Here is a 16691-nt window from a genome sequence, read left to right on the forward strand (position 1 = left end):
CCCTTTTTGCAGGTTCATCCATGAACTTTTTGCCTTCCTCCTGGTTTTTTTCTGACCTGGTGTTGGTGGTTTTAGTACTCTGGGTACTTTATCACTGCTGTCCAGTGTTAAAGTGCATGTGCTCTCTATGGTAAACGCGGTAAGATGGGTCTACACCTGTTTGGCGTATTTAATATACCTATCAGTCCGTTGTAAAGTGGTATCTCATATACCCGGGGACACTAAATTAAATACTACTGGTGGGCTTGCAGTGCTGAATGCGCCACCCACCAAAGTAGCCTTTCAAACCTGTCTCAGGCCTCTGCCAGTGCCGGATCTGAGCATGCAGTTTACATCCGCTGGGACGTGGCACATAAAGTGGTTGCCATGCCTGTGACTCCCCTTTTACTACATATCAGTCACCCCTAAGGTAGGCCCTAGCTAGCCCTAAGGGCAGGGTGCGCTGTAGGTAAAAGTTAGGACATGTACCTTTACTGTGTGGCATGTCCTGGTAGTGACAAAGTAATCAAGTTTGGTATGCTTGGAATAGTGGTAATAAATGCTTATTAAATGGTTTTCGCAGATCTATTATTACTATTTTGGAAATGCAACTTTTAGAAGTGGGCATTTCTGTGTGCTATGTGTCTTTGTGCCTGCTTGTTGTGTATTGCATGTCTGGCTTCGGAGTACAGGGGCTGGGGAAGTGCAGTGGCTCCAGAGGGGCTGGGTGAGTCAGCACTAGGCTGAATAGGCCGATCTGCATTTGGAGAAGTGGGGGGAGTAGCACCTGGACCTGAATTGAAGTGTCTGCCTTACACAATGCTGGCTCCGCCCCCCCTGTGGTGTGCCTGAGACCAGAGCCTACACTGACAAAAGAGGTGTTTGTGCACATGTAAAGAAATGTGTAAGTGCCCCCCAGAACTGGTTTGAACTGGGCACAGAGCCCTGTGCCAGGGGGAGAACAAAGACATTATGTGGTATACGTATTGGGGCTGCGACCCCATGTGTTGTACTGTTGTCCTCACCGGGAACTTGTGGCCGGCAGGCTGCTGGACGGCCAGGAGGAACTGTAACTGGGGGACTGACCTGCTGAGGCAACCCAGTGTGCTGGCCTGCCTGTGCCAGCTCTACCCTTGGCAGGTTCATGGAGAAAAGCGCTGCCTGCTCCCTGGTTGTGCTTTGAAGTATGAGGTAGGCGGAGCGCCTCATTTTCTCCTTACGGTCTGGACCGAGGCTTGGGACCCTGTGGGATGTCTGCCCCGGTGTGCTTGAACCCCTGGCGTGGGCTTGTGTTACAGAAACACTGGTGAAGGGTAACCTTGCTCCCCCTGCAAGCGGAGAGGACGCGGGCGGAGTGCTGCCTATTGTTGTTTTTTTTGCCCTGAGGAAGCGCGTGGCGGTGCGCCTTCTCCCGAGCGAAGTGGGCACTCTTCGGTTCGAGGCAGTGGTGGCTCGCACAGGTAACATTGTGGGGGGATGAGGCGGGTGGGGGCAGGGCTGGTTGGGGGGTTAGTGGAGTGTGACAGATGACGGGAGAGTAAGGAAATAAATAAATAAAAAAACACGTCCTTTGCGCTCGCAGCATCGCCGACTCGGCGATGCTGCAAACGCAAAGTAAGTGCTTTTATTTATTTATTTCCTTACTCTCCACATTCCCGTCTTATGTCTCACTCCACTAATCCGCCTCTCCGCTCCACAGCATTACCTGTGCAAACCGCCACTGGTCCGATGGGCCTGGAGCTGAAAACCCCAGCCGATGGAGACTTCGCTCCATGAAACAGGAAGACAGGCAGAAGTTTGTGTCTGGTTGCGGGCGGGCTTGCGGAGAAGAGAGGACTGCAAAATGGAAGTCAGGCGAAGCCAGCCTGACTGTGGGTGGAGCTTCCCCCAGATGAGTCAGCCAGGCCAGAGCATGGCCTGGTGGTGGACGGGGCACACTGAAGGAGGTTATGCCGGAGCCTCGCAGGCTCCGTGGATCGGGAGAAAGAGGTTTTCCCCACCACTGAGGAAGCGATGAGCCCTGGTCTTAGTCTCCTTCGATGATGCAGTGGCGCCGCATGATCGTGGGCTGCTGCATTCGGTTCTTCTATGCCGGGAGCCTTGTTGAATGCTCCATGCTCAGGGGAAGCAGCGCTCCCCCTCTGCTGGCCTGTAGAGAAAGGAGAAGCCAGGTGAGGAGCAGAATTGGCCTCACCACACGGGGCCAGGGTCGCAGCTGCCCCAGGTGGTAGTGAGCAGCTGCTGGAGTGACCCCTGGCCCCACAGCCCTACTTTTGGGACCGAGGCCTGGTTAAGGGTCGTAATAATTTGGGGTGACCTCGACGGAGGCCCCCCTCCCTACTAAAGAAGATGAGTAGTACTACTAGTCTCCAAGTGGGAAAGAACCACTGTGGACTACCACGCAGCCCAGGTGGTGAGCACAGAGGCGCTGGGACTGCTGGTTGGGGGCCAGTGAGCTTCCAGGGACATGGTGGCACATGGTGCATTATGATTATGCCTATGAAGGCCCTGAGGGGATGTGTTCACCTCATTAGTGTTACTGTGGCACACTATTGATTTAGGATGTACGCTATGATGTTTATGCCTCATGCCTCATGATTTATGCATAATGCATTTATGCTAAGTGCCTCTTGCCAGTAGATACTGGTTGTTTTATTGTCACTACTTGTGTGTTCTAATGGTGATGACAGTGGCCCGATTGGCCCTGTAATTTAAGTCATACCTAGTGCCAGGTTGCACAGTGTACCTATGTGATTATGCTCTAATGTGTGTTATGAGTAATACAAAGGCTATTTTTATATAACCTTGTGTGGAGTTTATTTTGTGGTGTGCCTAGTGTGTCACTGCTGTGTGAGTGTGTTGCGCAAACGCTTTACACATCGCCTCTGGGTTACAAGCCAGAAAAAAAAGAGCACAGGCGGTAAGAAAGGCTTCTTTAGTGCTTACTTGTTATTGCTATCACAAAGACTATCAAAAAGACTATCTTTGGAAGGTCCTAAACCAACTGCATCTAGTATTTATATTGTGGTGTTATTGTGCTATTAGTAGCACTTACCTTAATCGCATTGGACATTTGGTAAGGGACCAAGATGCTCTAAAGCACATCCATCGAAATACCATAGAACTTGTATCGGAATCAGTCATAAATGGGAGGAAGGCTCCTGCCCTGAGTGATGCAGGTGGTTACAGAACTATGGTTGAGAGAATGTATCTCAAATGAGATATCAAATCAAAGAGATAATCCCTGGTATCAATGGTATAGATTTGGTAGATCATGGTGGTGACAAGGAGTACCTGATTTTCCATGTTGAGATTAAGATCAGCAGCAAGTTGATTATGATTGATGTGGGGGTAAGAGAGAAGCAAAGTGCTCTTGAGAAATTATTTGATTAACTCAGGTTCAGTACTAGGATCACAGACCTACATCAACTGTGCTGACCAGTAACAGGCTACACATCAGTCAGAGAGAGACGGGGACAATCCAAGATTTCTCATACCAGAGTAGGATAATAAGCAGATCAGGGAAAATTCTGAGCAGGCACAGGCCATAATGCATGTTATGCCTGCATCAGAAGGAGAGGAGGACTAGGCACACACAGGGGACCAGGTGTTCTTGTCCGAGTCACTGCCACATCTACAAGGTTTGTTAGCTGTTGGGGGATTTGCACGGGAGAAACCCACCAGGCACAGATTGTGTGCACTATACGTGTGGGAATTTGGGAGTGAGTGACCAACTAGTCAGCAAGGGAATGCCTTGAAAGCATTATGTCACTAGTAGGGTTGTTTACTGTACAGTTAAACCTGTCAATCACGAGGCAGGTAATAGCTAGGGCCAGTGGTTCCCCTTGCAGATACAAAGATGTTGTTGGCACTGGCCCACAAAGTGCCCTTAGCAGGACACTTCGGCATTAGAAAACCCCTACTGGTCAGTGATGTTCAGAGACACAGAGAGGTTTAGCAGAACCTGTTCTGCTTGCAATTTGAGTGGCAACTCCATAGGTAAGACCAAGGCACTGTTAGTGCCTCTGCCAATTGTTGGTGTTCAATTTGAGTATGTGTGAATAGACATTGTAGTTCTAGTCAACTTCAGTGTTTGTAACAAGTACTTGTTTCTGGTGAAACATGTCCCCAAGAATCCCAAGGGAATACTTCTTAGGAGCACAAATGCGAGGGTTGAAGCCAGGACACTATAGGTATTTTCAAGGGTTGCATTTCCTAATGCTATGATTTCTGACATGGGTGCAAACTTTATCTCCTCTTATACGAGAAAGGTGTGGGAGCAGTCTGGTGTGACCTACCACTTCTACACAGCATACCATCTGCAGACCAATGAGTTGGTGGAGAGATTTAACAAGACTCTTAAGAGAATTATGAGAATTAAATCATAGAACCTATGGAGAAATCCCACAGAAAGGAGGTGGGTTTAGTCACTGTAAGCTTCTGCTTGGGCACCAAGTGCACTGCCTACTCACTCTCTGTAGTCTGAGACAAAAGAGAAGGAACTTCTGAGCCACCCCAGAAGAATGAGGTGCACCACAGGAAGCTGGTGATGCAGTATACAAGTCGGGCAAAGAAAAACCTTCAAGAATGTCAAGAGCTAATGAAGGAGGGGTATGATCGGAACGCAGTGCTAACCTGGAACCAGAAGGGCCAGGAGGTATTGGTGGTGAATGTCCCACTGATTTGGAGGGTAAGTGGTGTGGGCCACAAAAAGCTATGCAGAAGATTACTGAACTAAAATACATGGTGGACACAGGTGCTACACAGGAACCAGAGAGAGTGTTTCACGTGAACCAGCTGAAGCAATATGTCTGGAAAGATATTATTGTGAGCATTCTGTTAATGATAGAGAAGGTTGACGAGACAGTGAACCAGTCCCTAGCTTACTGTACATTGAGAATAAGGATGATTCTTTAGAAGGGATACAACTCACCAAGAAGAGCGCAGAGAGCTGACCTCAAGGGTGATATCTGTTGGTGTGCATGACGGTGGTTTGCTTGCCACCACTGAAAAGCAATGTCCATAGGATATCAGATCGGGTTCAAGAGCCCATAAAAGCAGAGGTTCCTAATATGTTGGACTTGGGAGTGACTGGGCACTTACGTATTCCTTGGGCCAGTCCAGTAGTGTTGGTGCACTAGTAAGGCTCTGCTTTTGTGCAGACTACTGAACCCAATGAAGTGAGCAAGATTGATGCCATCCTCCTATGTTAAAAGTGACTGACTGTGGGCAGCCCTTCATTGTACAGACTGAGGTCTTATAAAAAGAAGTTGGAGTGGTGCTGGTTCAACTCCATAAAAGGGATAGAGAACATCCAGTGGCAGTCCCTTCATCAGGAAAGCAAGAGATGGTAGCATCTGACCTGTTTCATCTGGTCTGTTTCTATGTTTTTCCATGTATCATGGACACACATATCTGGTGCAGACTAGGAATGAAGCTTTACGGGTTCACTGAAAATGTGCCAGCTTGAAACTCTAAGCAAAGCAAGGCCCTGCATTGATAAAATGTGTCAGGTTGCAACCATCTCCTGCTGTGCTGATGAAGGTCCCATATGATTTGCTTTAAGGTGTCAAAACATTGACTTATTAGGTTCCACCCATATCACCGAGTGTTGGACTGCAACAACCCAAATGTCTATATCGTTGGGTTTCTAAAATTCTTCTTGTCCCATGGGCGAGTACCTTTTGTATTTATTATAAATATCATCAGTGTAATATATGTTTGGCATACATACTTGCACTTACACTGCTCCAACACTTGGAGCACCTACATAGTTTTAACTTTCTATAATTGTGACTGTCATAAATATAGAATATTGATCATTGATGTAATTGTGTTGAAAAGTTTTGGCCCTTTGGATAATGTATTAAGTCACAGACTGAATGATTCCTAGGGTAATACTGTTCTTTATGATCTTATTACCCCTGGTCCTTGGAAAATGTGATGCCCCATTTTTTGATGATTTAGTGTTTGTACTATAGCCATAAAATGCGAAAGAAAACATGTTCCAGGACTGTAGACAATGGATCCACTTCCCCTGTCTGGAATAGGAGGGACCCCAACCACCCCCCTTTTTTCAGTTCCAAGTTCTTCTTGACTAAGGAACGATTGCTCTGGAGAGTACCCACAGAGCTTCTGTGAGACCAGGGTTGGTTCCTCCATGGCCGTCAGTCTCCCAGAGGTGAAGGGACAACACATGAAGTCTGCACAATTTGCTCAAAAACGCTGTGGATCTGCCTAAAGCCTAGAAGCTTACCTGTCCACTCAGAGAGGTAAGGAAACTGCCTGGTCCTGCAGGGGGAGAGACTGTCTAGGAGAAGAAGCCCAGTTGTCTTTCTGTGCAAGAAGTGCCAAGAAGAAGCCAATTTTCAAGAGGCAGTGTCACCAGGGCCATGATGTGTCACCCATTCTCCCAAAGTGTGCATACCAGTAAACATCCTAAATAAAAAAGTGTTAATCCGATCAGCGACATGCCATCTAGTATCCCTGCTGAATGCCAGAAGGGCTGGTGGTGCTGCTGCCACTGCTGATGTGTGGCATAATCCCAGCGGCGCTGTCGCTGATGAGGCGGAATATCTGCCCATACCCGCAGGCCACAACTACTCATGATGAGCACCAATCTGTCCGCCCTGCTGCCCTGATCTGTGAAGAGATCCGAGAAAGGCAAAGATGAATCCACTACTGCAGTCAAGCAATGCTGACTATGAGAGACAACACATGTGCCAGCCAATGCCAATGCCAGCCAAGCTGAGCAGCTTAAGAACTGTCCAAACTGGCCTCCATGTTACTGGTGTAACTGCTTAATGAACTTGGATTTGTGCCTAATCATATTTAGGGAAGGAAGACACCATAGAGTGCAGTACTTTGAGGAGAGAATGAGGGTTAGTTTGCTTAACCATGCAAATGTAACCCCTACCTAATACTTTAGTATTTCATTCTGCTTTGATATTAACGTACTTTCTTTTTACTAAAAAACAAGCACCGGGCTGGACAGCGATTCGCTGTGCATGTTGTTTAACTGTTGCATTCTGAGATTCTGCCCTCCTCACTGCCTCTCTGAGAAGCCACTGGCTGTTCACCTTCCCTACTCTGAAAGTCTACAGCCAAAAGCGTGCACTTAGGCCAGTTTGCAAGGCCATAGTAAGACGGAATCCCGGATACCAGTGGCAAATGACCTCAACCACTACGGTGGAGGTGCAATTGACCAAGTCTGCCCTGCGGCTTCCCAAACCGGGTCTGACGGGGCCTTTCTCTCTGCTTTAGTCCCTCAAAAGCCTAGTTTCTGTTGTTAGAAGTCTAGGGAAAAGGATAAGACATGGAAAGAACACTAAGCAAAAGGTCTTTTAAAATCTGTTTTGCTTATTGTTTCTGCTGCTGACATCACCGCCCCGTAGACAAGGAGTTCCAGGAGCTTCCTATGGGTAGTAGAACCCCTCCTGGTAATCATAAGTGACGTACACAGCTACACCCAATCTGAAACAGACAAGGTTCTTGAGACCATAGCACACTCAGCATGTGCACACGTGACATCTTAATTATCGACACAGGAACCAAATGCTCTCTGGATCTGGGTTTCAATATCGAAAACTTGATATCTCATAAAGCAGAATTTGAAAGCAGGTTCCAATGGTAAATTTCCAGAAACTAAAAACAGCTTCTAACTTTGCAATAGATGAACCCTGTCCTCAGAGGTTGGGGGTGGACATCAGAGGGGAAATTAATGATACACTGATGCAAATGAGAAATTAAGGATACGCGTAAAAAGGGAGGAGACCACCATGCTCGTAATAGATTATGAAGGCTATAACAGAGAGAGTTGGAAAGTCTGCCATTTGACATATATAGACATGAGGATACAAGTGCAGGAGACAGTGGGAGGGTTTGAGTCTACATTGAAAACACACAATACCTACTTCAGGAGGGCTTCATAGAGCTTCTTCCCAAACTTTTCTTTCACCAAATGCGCAGTATCCCTGCAAGCAAGATATTTGTACGTAAATCATGCATTAAAAATTTCTAATTGGTGTGAAAGGTGCAGAAAATATTATTGCACGTATCTTCTACAGGTACTTTATTCACATTGTTATGTTACATACAATACAGCAAATTTTTAATAACCAAGATGTGAGAATTTGAGTCCAAGTTAAATCTAAACATTCTCTAAATATCATAAAATGTTAGCAGTTGTGTTCGGGGCAACGCTCTGCAGGTACTGATCGTTCAAGACCTATGCAGAATGTTTGACAAGACAATCCTGTTAAGCTGTTGTAATATTTTTTTTAAAAAGCAAAAAACAAGGGGTTTAAAGCAATATTTTTCCTTGCCTTTCTCATCCATCAGCAGCATTATTTTGAATATATGAATGTTTGGAAGGTGTAAGGCAACGTTTTAAAGGTATTATAAAAGAATCAAATACAACTTTAGACACCACAGCATACACCATGGGGCATATTGACAACCTCAACATTGCAGTACGGTTGCTTGTAATCCGGTTCAGAGAGGACCTGGCCAGCTGTTTGGGCTGGACTGTTCCACTGGAGCAAGGTCAAGACTGATTCAAATATGGCATGGTCCAAACTTAGGTGGCATTGTGTGTAAAATAACGGTAGACTAGGAAGCGGCCCGAGTAATTACCAGTGGTTGAGAACAATTCAAGCATTTCATCCATCACTTTTTGTATACTTCAGTGAATTGCCCTAAGTGGGACAGGTATGGCCAGACATGGTCCCCGCACACATTTTGTCAGTGGAATCAAGCTATACATGGCTGATGAGCCCTAACTAAGGCGAAACTGGTTCAGGGTTGCTTGAATTCCAGTTCAAGAAGGACCTCGCTGGTGAGTTTGGGCTGCACTCTTCCCACTGGAGTAGGTTCAAGGCTGATTTTCATGTGGCTTGGTACAAACATAGGTGGCATTGTGTGCAAAATAATGGTGGACTAGGATGTGGCCTGAGTAATTTCCAGTAGTTGAGACCAATTCAAGCATTTCATCCATCACTATTTTGTATTCTTTAGTGTGTTGCCCTAAGTGGGACTTGTTAGACCTGGCATCTTTGGCGTGGCTACCCCTGACTTTTTGCCTCTACCTCCTGTATTTTTGATGCTATGCTGGATTTCGATTTTGCTGGTTTAGATGCTTTGGGCACTTTGCCACTGCTGATCAGTGTCAAAGTGCAAGTGCTCCCTTGGTAAATTGTTGTATTGATTGGTTATCCATGATTGGTATATTTGTTTCACCTGTTAGCCCCTAGTAAAGTGCACTGCGTGTGCCAGGGCTGGTGATTCAAATGCTACTAGTGGGCTGCAGCACTGATTGTGCCACCCACAGGAGTAGCGCTAAAATGATGTCTTAGGCCTGCTTGCAGTGCCTATGTGCAGTCCAGGACTGCCATGTCGACCTGGCCAGTGCACCCACTGACCAGGCCTTATCCTTCCCTTTCTGTACATGTAAGGCATCCCTATGGTGGCCCTAGGTACCCCCCTGGGCTGGGTGCAGTGTATCTGAAAGGTAGGGCATGTACTGAGGTGTGTAACATTCCCTGGTAGTGAATTACAGCCATTTTCGTTTTTCACTGCTGAGAGGCTATCTTGCCCATAGGATAGAATGGGGAAGGCTGTTTACATGCCTATCTTCCCATAAGGGCAAGATAGAAAATCCAAGTTTGGTATCTCTGTGTTCAGAATTTAATTATACATCTTTTTAGCAAGATGGTTTTTAAATTCACTGTGTGAGAATAGCACTTTTTAGAAAGTAGCTATTCTCCTGTTTAACCTTCCTGTGTGCCTGTGGGCTGGTTGGCTGAAGGGTGTCATGTGATGGGCCAGGTGGCTCCAGGAGCCTGGATGAGTCAGCAGCAGGGTGAATAGGGAGATCTGCTTTAGATGGGTGGGAGGAGTAGTCCCTGGGTTTGAATAGGGCTGTCCCTGCCAAACACAAAGCTGGCTCCACCCCCTGCTGGCCAGGCTGAGGACTCTGCCTCTGCTGGCACAAAGAAGGCTCCACCTCCTGCTGAGCGTCTAACGACCCTGCCCCTCACTCTGAAAGGAACCAGGTGCTCCAGAGCAGAGCACACCCAGGAACCGGTTTGAGCAGGGGAATCCCCCCACTGGAACAAAGAGAGACAAAGACTTGGAGGGGTATAAGAAGAGGACCCCAGACACCTAAAACTTTAGTACACTTTGGAACTAAGAAGAAACCTCTGCCAAGGAGAAAGCTGAAAAGGACTGAAGAGGAGAAGACTGCCTGCTTGCTGTTTTGCTTTGCTGCCAAGGAGAGGGGAAGGACTTTGCTGTGTCCCCTTCTTTTGATTCTGATCTCCAAGGGCCTGAGAAGAGCTGGCTCCCTGTTAAGAAGTCCCAGGAACAAAAGGACTTCACCACCAGCTCCCCTGGAACTCTGCTGAGAGAGTTCTGACCTGCTTTGGAGTGTTTGCCCAGTCTTGGGGCCTCAGGAGGTCGTTTTGCTGTGTTTTGGGAGCTGGGAAGCAGAAGCGTGAACAAGAGTGACTGGTACCCAACGCATCATCCGATTGCGTGTCGCAAGACGAGAGTGCGAGGAAAATTTCATCGCGGCACCATCGCAACACGCAGGGTCCCCGCATCGCCGAGTGCGTCGAGCATCGTCCCGGTGCGAGAAGATTCCTGACGCTGTGAGGGTCGTCGCAGAACCAGTTTGCGGGCCGCACCACTGCCGGTGCGTGAAAAGTCTCCAATCGCTGCGTGCGTCGACGCAGAGTCCCGTTCCGTGGCGCATCGAGAGTTGCGGCGCCGGAAGGCAACGCTGCGCCACGCATCGCACCACATCGAAGAGTGTCGCATCGAACCTGTGCGTGAAGCTTCCCCCCAAGAAACCTACGCAACGAAAGCCAAAGGTATCGCATCCTCCCCCTACAGATCGGAGCCAGCGCATCCACCTCTGCTGCGTGAAGCAGGGCTGCTGCAAAGCCTCCCCAGGATCTCAGGAGCATCGCATCGCCTTTGCCATCTTCCTTGTTATAGCTTTTGGGAACCTTATCGCAACTACAGGTACTGTTGGGCACGAGAGTGTCGCATTTTGTGCATTGAGAGTCGCATTGTGCAGGACACTGATTTTGACATCCTGGAGTACTTTCTGCAAACTCTTGAACTATCTTTAAAGTAAACTTTTGAATTATATGTTGGTTTGTCTGTAGTATTTGGTCTTGTGAAGTTTTTAGTAAAGATACATTATTTTTCTAAAACTGGTGTGGAGTAAATCTGTGGTGTTTTCACTGGGTTACTGTGAGTGTTGGTACAAATACTTTACACATTGCCTTTGATAGCCTAGACTGCTCAGGCCAAGCTACCTAGAGGGTGAGCAGGGGTTATCTTAATAGTGTATCCCCCTTTCCCTGACTAGAAGCAAGGGTCCCTACTTGGACAGTGGTACCTACCCTGCCAACTAGAGACCCCCAGATCTAACATTGGTGGTCAGCGGTGAGGATTGAACTTGTATTTGTACTTGACCCACAGTAATTGGTGTACATCACTAGGAGTGCAGACCAATAGACAACCACATACTGTATTTTTCTATTTTTGAGTAACTCTTCAAGAGCATCATGTCTCAGGTGGCAACAAGTGAGAGGGCAGAATTGGAGTTTTCCATTGCGGATTTATATTCATACAAAGTTGAAGATCTCAAGCAATTCTGCAAAGACCGTGGTTGCTCTTTTAAAAGCGGAGCTAGAAAGGATGTGCTACAAAGAGTCCTGAAGGCCTGGTGGGAGGCCCAAGAGGAAAGTGATGCAAATGAAGAGGATGGTTTTGTTCCCCAAGATCTGCCTGTGGGCAGACCAGTCTCAAGGGCTGGCAGCTCCCATTCCAGTAGGGGGCTCACTCCAGAGGAGTTGGAGGAGAATCAAAGGGTGAGAAACCATGAATTGGAAATTATGAAAATGAAAATGAAGCAATCAGAAGTAGACAAGGCGGCGGAGGAGAGCAAGAATGCCCGTGCCTTGGAGGAGAAGAAATTGCTTCTGGCTCATGAAGTGAGCATGAGAGAACTGGACATCAAGGTCAAGCAGGTGGAGTCCGGTTCAAATGGTGGCAGCGCACAGCCAGTGCAGGGGGGTAAAGTATATATCCCCAAAGATTTAGTACAGAATTACAATAGGAGTGAAGATATCTATGCCTGGTTTACATCGTATGAGATAGCATTAAGAATGAATGGTGTGCCAGAACAGCATTGGGGGGCGGGCCTGTGGAAACATTTTGAGGCTTCTGGGAGGAGTGCTCTAGAGCCCTTAGAATTAGCAGGTGCCATGACCTATCCCAATATGAAGGAGGCCCTATGTCTCAGGTATGGACTTACTCCAGAGCAGTATAGACTGCAGTTTAGAAATTCCAAGAAGAAAGAGTCTGAGACTTGGATGGAGTGTGTGAATCTGTACTCGCGGGCACTGGAAGGTTGGATGAAGGGCAGCAAGGTAACTGATTATAAGGGGTTGTTACGTTTAATTAGTTGGGAGCACTTGAGTAGTCTATGTGTTCCAGAGCTGCGCCAGCATCTTTTAGATAGCAAGTTGACGGACCCCATTGAGCTTGCTAAGGAGGCGGACCGCTGGACCAGTACCAGGGTCCACAGAGGAATTGTGGGTACCATTGCCAAAGGTGGGCAGGGTCCCCAGCAGAAGAGTGGGGGGGACAAGGGTAACCAAAAGGAGTTCTCACAAGGGCCCCAAAATAGTTCCCAGGGTAACCAGTCCCAGCCCCCCAAGTCAAAACCCAAACCAACCTGGCCCCCTAAGGGCAGGTCGGATAACAAGGGTCCCATTAAGTGTTATCACTGTCAGGAATTGGGTCACAAGTCTCCTGTGTGTCCCAAGAAATCCCAGGCACCCACTGGTGCTCCAACACCGGGTATAGTTAGTGTAGCTTTTGGGGGGGATTTAATTTCTAGTGATTTGGAGGGTTTAGCAGTTATGTCCCTTGTCTCTTTAGGAGACACAGAGATGGTCCAGGAAACCCCTGTCCCTGATAACACTAAGAAGTACAGGCAGTGGGTGACCATCAATGGGAGGAGGGTGGAGGCTCTCAGGGACACTGGAGCCAGTGTGACTACGGTCAGGTGTCAGTGGGTCCCTGAGGAGCTGATCATTCCAGACGTACTTCACCCAGTAGTGTCAGCTGACAACTCTGTGCGCCTTTGCAAGGTAGCACATGTTCCCTTTGAGTGGGGGGGGGGGGGTCTCAGGTCCTCTCAAAGTTGTTGTGAGTCCATCCATGCCAGTAGACTGTCTGCTAGGTAATGACCTGGAGAGTTCCCCGTGGAAGGAGGTGGAACGCCAGGCTCATTTGGAGATGTTGGGTTTGCCTGAGTGGGTCTGTGTGACCACCCGGTCCATGGCAGCCAGACAGGGTTGTGAAGCAGACCTGGAGCCTGAAACAGTGGCCCCGGTCCCTGCCAGAAAGAGGAAGGGCAAGGGGCGTGGTGCGTCCACCCCCGCTGTTCCCACGGTCCAGGAAGGAGCAGAACCTACGGGGGATGCCCTGGAGCCTACAGGGGAACAGGTCGCTGAGCTGGGAGACATACCTGAGCTGACCCATTGGCAGCAAGAGGGTGGTCCCTCCAGAGAGGAGTTCTGCCGTGCGCAGAAGACATGCCCTACTCTTGAAGGTCTGCGGCACCAGGCTGCAGACCAGGCAGCAGGTGCTGATCCGAAGAACTTTTTTCTCTACTGGGAGAATGACTTGTTGTACAGTGAGCCTAGGTTTGCTGAGCCCAGTGGATCACGTACCCTGGTGGTACCCGCAGGGTTCAGAGACTTCCTACTGGGTCTGGCTCACGACGTGCCGCTTGCAGGACATCTCGGGCAGGACAAGACCCGACAAAGGCTTGCCACCCACTTTTACTGGCCCGGGATGAAGACGGACGTCGCTTCCTTTTGTAAATCATGCCAGACTTGCCAGGCAAGTGGCAAGGCTGGAGGAAAATGCAAAGGCCCTCTCCAGCCTTTTCCGGTAGTGAGCACCCCTTTCGAGCGGGTGGGAATAGATATTGTGGGGCCACTGGACCCCAGGACCGCCTTAGGCAACAGGTTCATCCTGGTCCTGGTGGATCATGCCACCCGGTACCCGGAGGCTATCCCTCTCAGGACAACCACAGCCCCGGTGGTGGGCCGTGCGTTGATGGGGATCTTTTCCCGTGTGGGTTTCCCCAAAGAGGTGGTATCTGACCGGGGTACCAACTTCATCTCCAGGTATATGAAGTCTCTGTGGGAGGAGTGTGGGGTAACTTATAAGTTCACCACTCCTTACCACCCTCAAGGAAATGGGTTGGTTGAAAGGTTCAACCGGACCCTGAAAGGCATGATCATGGGGCTGACAGAGCCCATGAGACGGAAGTGGGACGTCTTTTTGCCATGCCTATTATTTGCCTACAGGGAGGTACCACAAAAGTCTCTAGGGTTCAGTCCCTTTGAGCTTTTGTACGGGCACCCTGTTAGAGGACCTCTCAGTCTGGTGAAGGAGGGTTGGGAGAAATCCCCGGGGAAAACCCCTCAGGATGTGTTCAGCTATGTGCTGGCCATCCGCAACCAGACACAGCGCTTCCGGGCCCTCGCTCAGGCGAACCTGGAAGCCAGCCAGGATGAGATGAAGAGGTGGTATGACCAGCATACCACTCTGATGGAATTTCAACCTGGGCAGATGGTGTGGGTGATGGCGCCAGTGGAGCCTTGCGCGCTCCAGGACAAGTGGACTGGGCCATGTGAGGTGGTGGAGCGCAAGAGTGAGGTGACCTACCTGGTCAACTTGCGATCTCCCAGGAACCCCATGAGGGTCCAACACGTGAACCGCCTCAAACCCCATTTTGAGAGGTCTGAAATAACAATGCTACTTGCTACAGATGCAGGGATGGAGGAGGATAGCGATCCTCTTCCTGACCTCCTGGCAGCTAAGGAGCAAGATGGGTCAGTGGATGGAGTGGTCCTCTCGCCCACCCTGACCCCAGAACAGCAGAGGGACTGTCGCCATGTGTTGGGTCAGTTTGCATCTCTGTTCTCCCTGACCCCCGGTATCACCAACTGGTGTGTCCATGACGTGGACACGGGAGATAGCATGCCTGTGAAACAGAAGTTTTACCGGGTGGCTGACAAGGTCAGGGCCAGCATCAAGAAGGAGGTTTCTAAGATGTTGGAGCTAGGGGTGATTGAGCCCTCCAGCAGCCCCTGGGCTAGCCCAGTGGTACTTGTACCGAAAGCTGCTGCGCCAGGTGCCACTCCAGAACTTAGGTTTTGTGTGGACTACCGTGGGCTCAATGCGGTCACGAAGACTGATGCACACCCCATCCCCAGAGCTGATGAGCTCGTGGATCGGTTGGGAGCTGCCAACTACCTCAGTACGTTTGACTTAACTTCTGGGTACTGGCAGATTGCCTTAACTGATGGGGCCAAGGAGAGGTCTGCGTTTTCAACTCCAGAGGGGCACTTCCAGTTCCGTGTCATGCCCTTTGGGTTGAAGAACGCCCCTGCCACATTCCAGAGACTGGTCAACCAGGTACTGTCCGGGCTGGAGCAATTCAGCGCCGCATATCTGGATGACATTGCTGTGTTCAGCTCCACTTGGGAAGAACACTTGCAACACCTCTGCGCAGTGTTGAAGGCTCTGCATAGTGCAGGCCTCACCATCAAGGCCAGTAAGTGCCAGATAGGGCAGGGTTCGGTGGTGTATTTGGGACACCAGGTAGGAAGCGGCCAGGTGGCGCCCCTACAAGCCAAGATAGATACCATCCGGGCTTGGGAACCCCCCAAAACCCAGACAGCGGTGAGAGCCTTCTTAGGACTCACCGGGTACTATCACCGTTTTGTCAAGGGGTATGGCACCATTGTTGCTCCCTTGACAGAACTAACTTCCAAGAAGTTACCGAAGAAAGTGATTTGAACCAGTGCCTGCCAAGAAGCTTTTGATGCCCTGAAGGAGGCCATGTGTACAGCACCTGTACTCAAGGCGCCTGACTTCTCCAAGGAATTCATAGTGCAGACAGACGCTTCTGAGCATGGAGTGGGAGCGGTGCTCTCACAACTAAATGATGAGGACTTGGACCAACCTGTAGCTTTCATTAGTAGGAGGCTACTTCCCAGGGAACAGAGGTGGAGTGCAATTGAAAGGGAAGCTTTTGCTGTGGTCTGGGCGCTGAAGAAGCTGAGGCCCTCCTTGTTTGGGACTCACTTCCGGGTTCAGACGGACCACAGGCCCCTCAGATGGTTGATGCAGATGAGGGGTGAGAATCCTAAGCTGTTGAGGTGGTCCATTTCCCTACAGGGGATGGACTTTACGGTGGAACACCGCCCCGGTACAGAACACGCCAACGCTGATGGTCTGTCCAGGTTTTTCCGCCTTAGCGATGAGAACTCCCAAGAGGGTGGGTAGTTCTCCCCACTTTCAGCTGGAGGGGACACGTGTTAGACCTGGCATCTTTGGCGTGGCTACCCCTGACTTTTTGCCTCTACCTCCTGTATTTTTGATGCTATGCTGGATTTCGATTTTGCTGGTTTAGATGCTTTGGGCACTTTGCCACTGCTGATCAGTGTCAAAGTGCAAGTGCTCCCTTGGTAAATTGTTGTATTGATTGGTTATCCATGATTGGTATGTTTGTTTCACCTGTTAGCCCCTAGTAAAGTGCACTGCGTGTGCCAGGGCTGGTGATTCAAATGCTACTAGTGGGCTGCAGCACTGATTGTGCCACCCACAGGAGT

The 16691-nt window shown here is 49.2% G+C and overlaps 1 protein-coding gene across 2 annotated transcripts in view; it reads right to left on the reverse strand.

The window, feature by feature from the left end:
* The window catches only part of GYS2 (glycogen synthase 2), a 528148-nt gene that overhangs the window by 130813 nt on the left and 380644 nt on the right, over positions 1-16691 (reverse strand). For both annotated transcript variants that reach the window (XM_085652724.1, XM_085652725.1), the window contains one exon: positions 7893-7952. In XM_085652724.1, the coding sequence (XP_085508850.1) occupies positions 7893-7952 (60 nt within the window). The remainder of the gene's footprint in view (positions 1-7892; positions 7953-16691) is intronic.

This window comes from Triturus cristatus, chromosome 4_1 (genome assembly GCF_964204655.1).
Source record: "Triturus cristatus chromosome 4_1, aTriCri1.1, whole genome shotgun sequence".
Classification (NCBI taxonomy): Eukaryota; Metazoa; Chordata; class Amphibia; order Caudata; family Salamandridae; genus Triturus; species Triturus cristatus.